At 50.9% G+C, this 988-nt stretch overlaps 2 protein-coding genes across 2 annotated transcripts; both read left to right on the top strand.

The window, feature by feature from the left end:
• Positions 1-20: 20 nt before the first annotated feature.
• Pmar_PMAR019830 (conserved hypothetical protein) lies at positions 21-563 on the top strand (the record flags this gene model as incomplete). Its single annotated transcript, XM_002769306.1, has 1 exon — positions 21-563. One exon carries the CDS (start codon positions 21-23, stop codon positions 561-563), a length of 543 nt encoding a protein of 180 aa, XP_002769352.1.
• A 24-nt stretch (positions 564-587) lies between these two features.
• Positions 588-802, top strand: Pmar_PMAR019829 (hypothetical protein; the record flags this gene model as incomplete). Its single annotated transcript, XM_002769305.1, has 2 exons — positions 588-662; positions 710-802. Coding segments are annotated over 2 exons (168 nt in total), but the record flags the coding sequence as incomplete, so codon positions are not given.
• Positions 803-988: the final 186 nt, after the last annotated feature.

Genomic DNA, 988 nt, shown 5'->3' with positions numbered 1-988 from the left:
GTGAGGACCCGGTGAAAGGGATGAGTGTGGCCGGTATCAGTGAGGTCGGTGGTCTCGAATCAGCCCAGGAGATAATGGAACTCCTACAACGCGGCAATAGGAACCGCACTACAGAGCCCACTTCAGCCAATGAGACATCCTCTCGATCCCACGCTGTGCTCCAAGTGGTGGTTGAGCAACGGGAGAAGGGGTCTGGTCTCGTTGCTGAGGTCCTTGTCGGGAAACTGTCGATGATAGACTTGGCGGGCAGCGAGCGGGCCAGTCAAACCAACAACAAGGGGCTGCGGATGATCGAGGGAGCGAACATCAATAGGTCCTTGCTGGCCTTGGGGAACTGCATTACAGCATTAGCAGATCAAGCAGGGGGAAAGCAGAGCAGCTTCGTCCCATATAGAGACTCAAAGCTCACACGCTTATTGAAGGACTCCTTGGGAGGAAATTGTCGTACCGTAATGATCGCTAATATATCACCGTGTCATCTCAATTATGAGGACACTCACAATACGCTCAAGTACGCCAATAGAGCGAAGAAAATAAAGACCAAGGTACCAGACGAAAGGTGACTCCACGTGTAACCATAACTTCAGGTTACGAGGAATGTGCTCAATGTGAGCTTCCATATATCCAAATACACGCAGATCATAAATGAACTCAGAGCTATGGTTGGGAAGGTTCACGTTATAGTCGGATGAGGACTTGTGCCTCGTAGGTCACAGATCTTCGACAGAAACTTGCAACGAAAGCACATGCAGTCACACCAGAGGAACTGGTAGGTCTGGTCTCCTTCGATGTTGATCAGTAGTAGTGGTCTATTAGATGTCCCCTACGAACGATCCCGAACGGGAGGCCTCAGAGAGGTGAATCCCCATGCTCGGGTGGTGGTCGGCATATGTCTCGTGGTAGGTGGCGACAAGAGTTGGTGAATAACGTGGAGGAGCGTGTCCAGCTAAAGCGGAGCCTTATTGATACAGAGATTGAAGGCCAATCA

The sequence above is a fragment of the Perkinsus marinus genome, assembly GCF_000006405.1.
Source record: "Perkinsus marinus ATCC 50983 genomic scaffold scf_1104296966120, whole genome shotgun sequence".
In the NCBI taxonomy this organism is placed as follows: domain Eukaryota; phylum Perkinsozoa; order Perkinsida; family Perkinsidae; genus Perkinsus; species Perkinsus marinus.
This window is presented reverse-complemented; position numbering and strand designations above follow the sequence as displayed.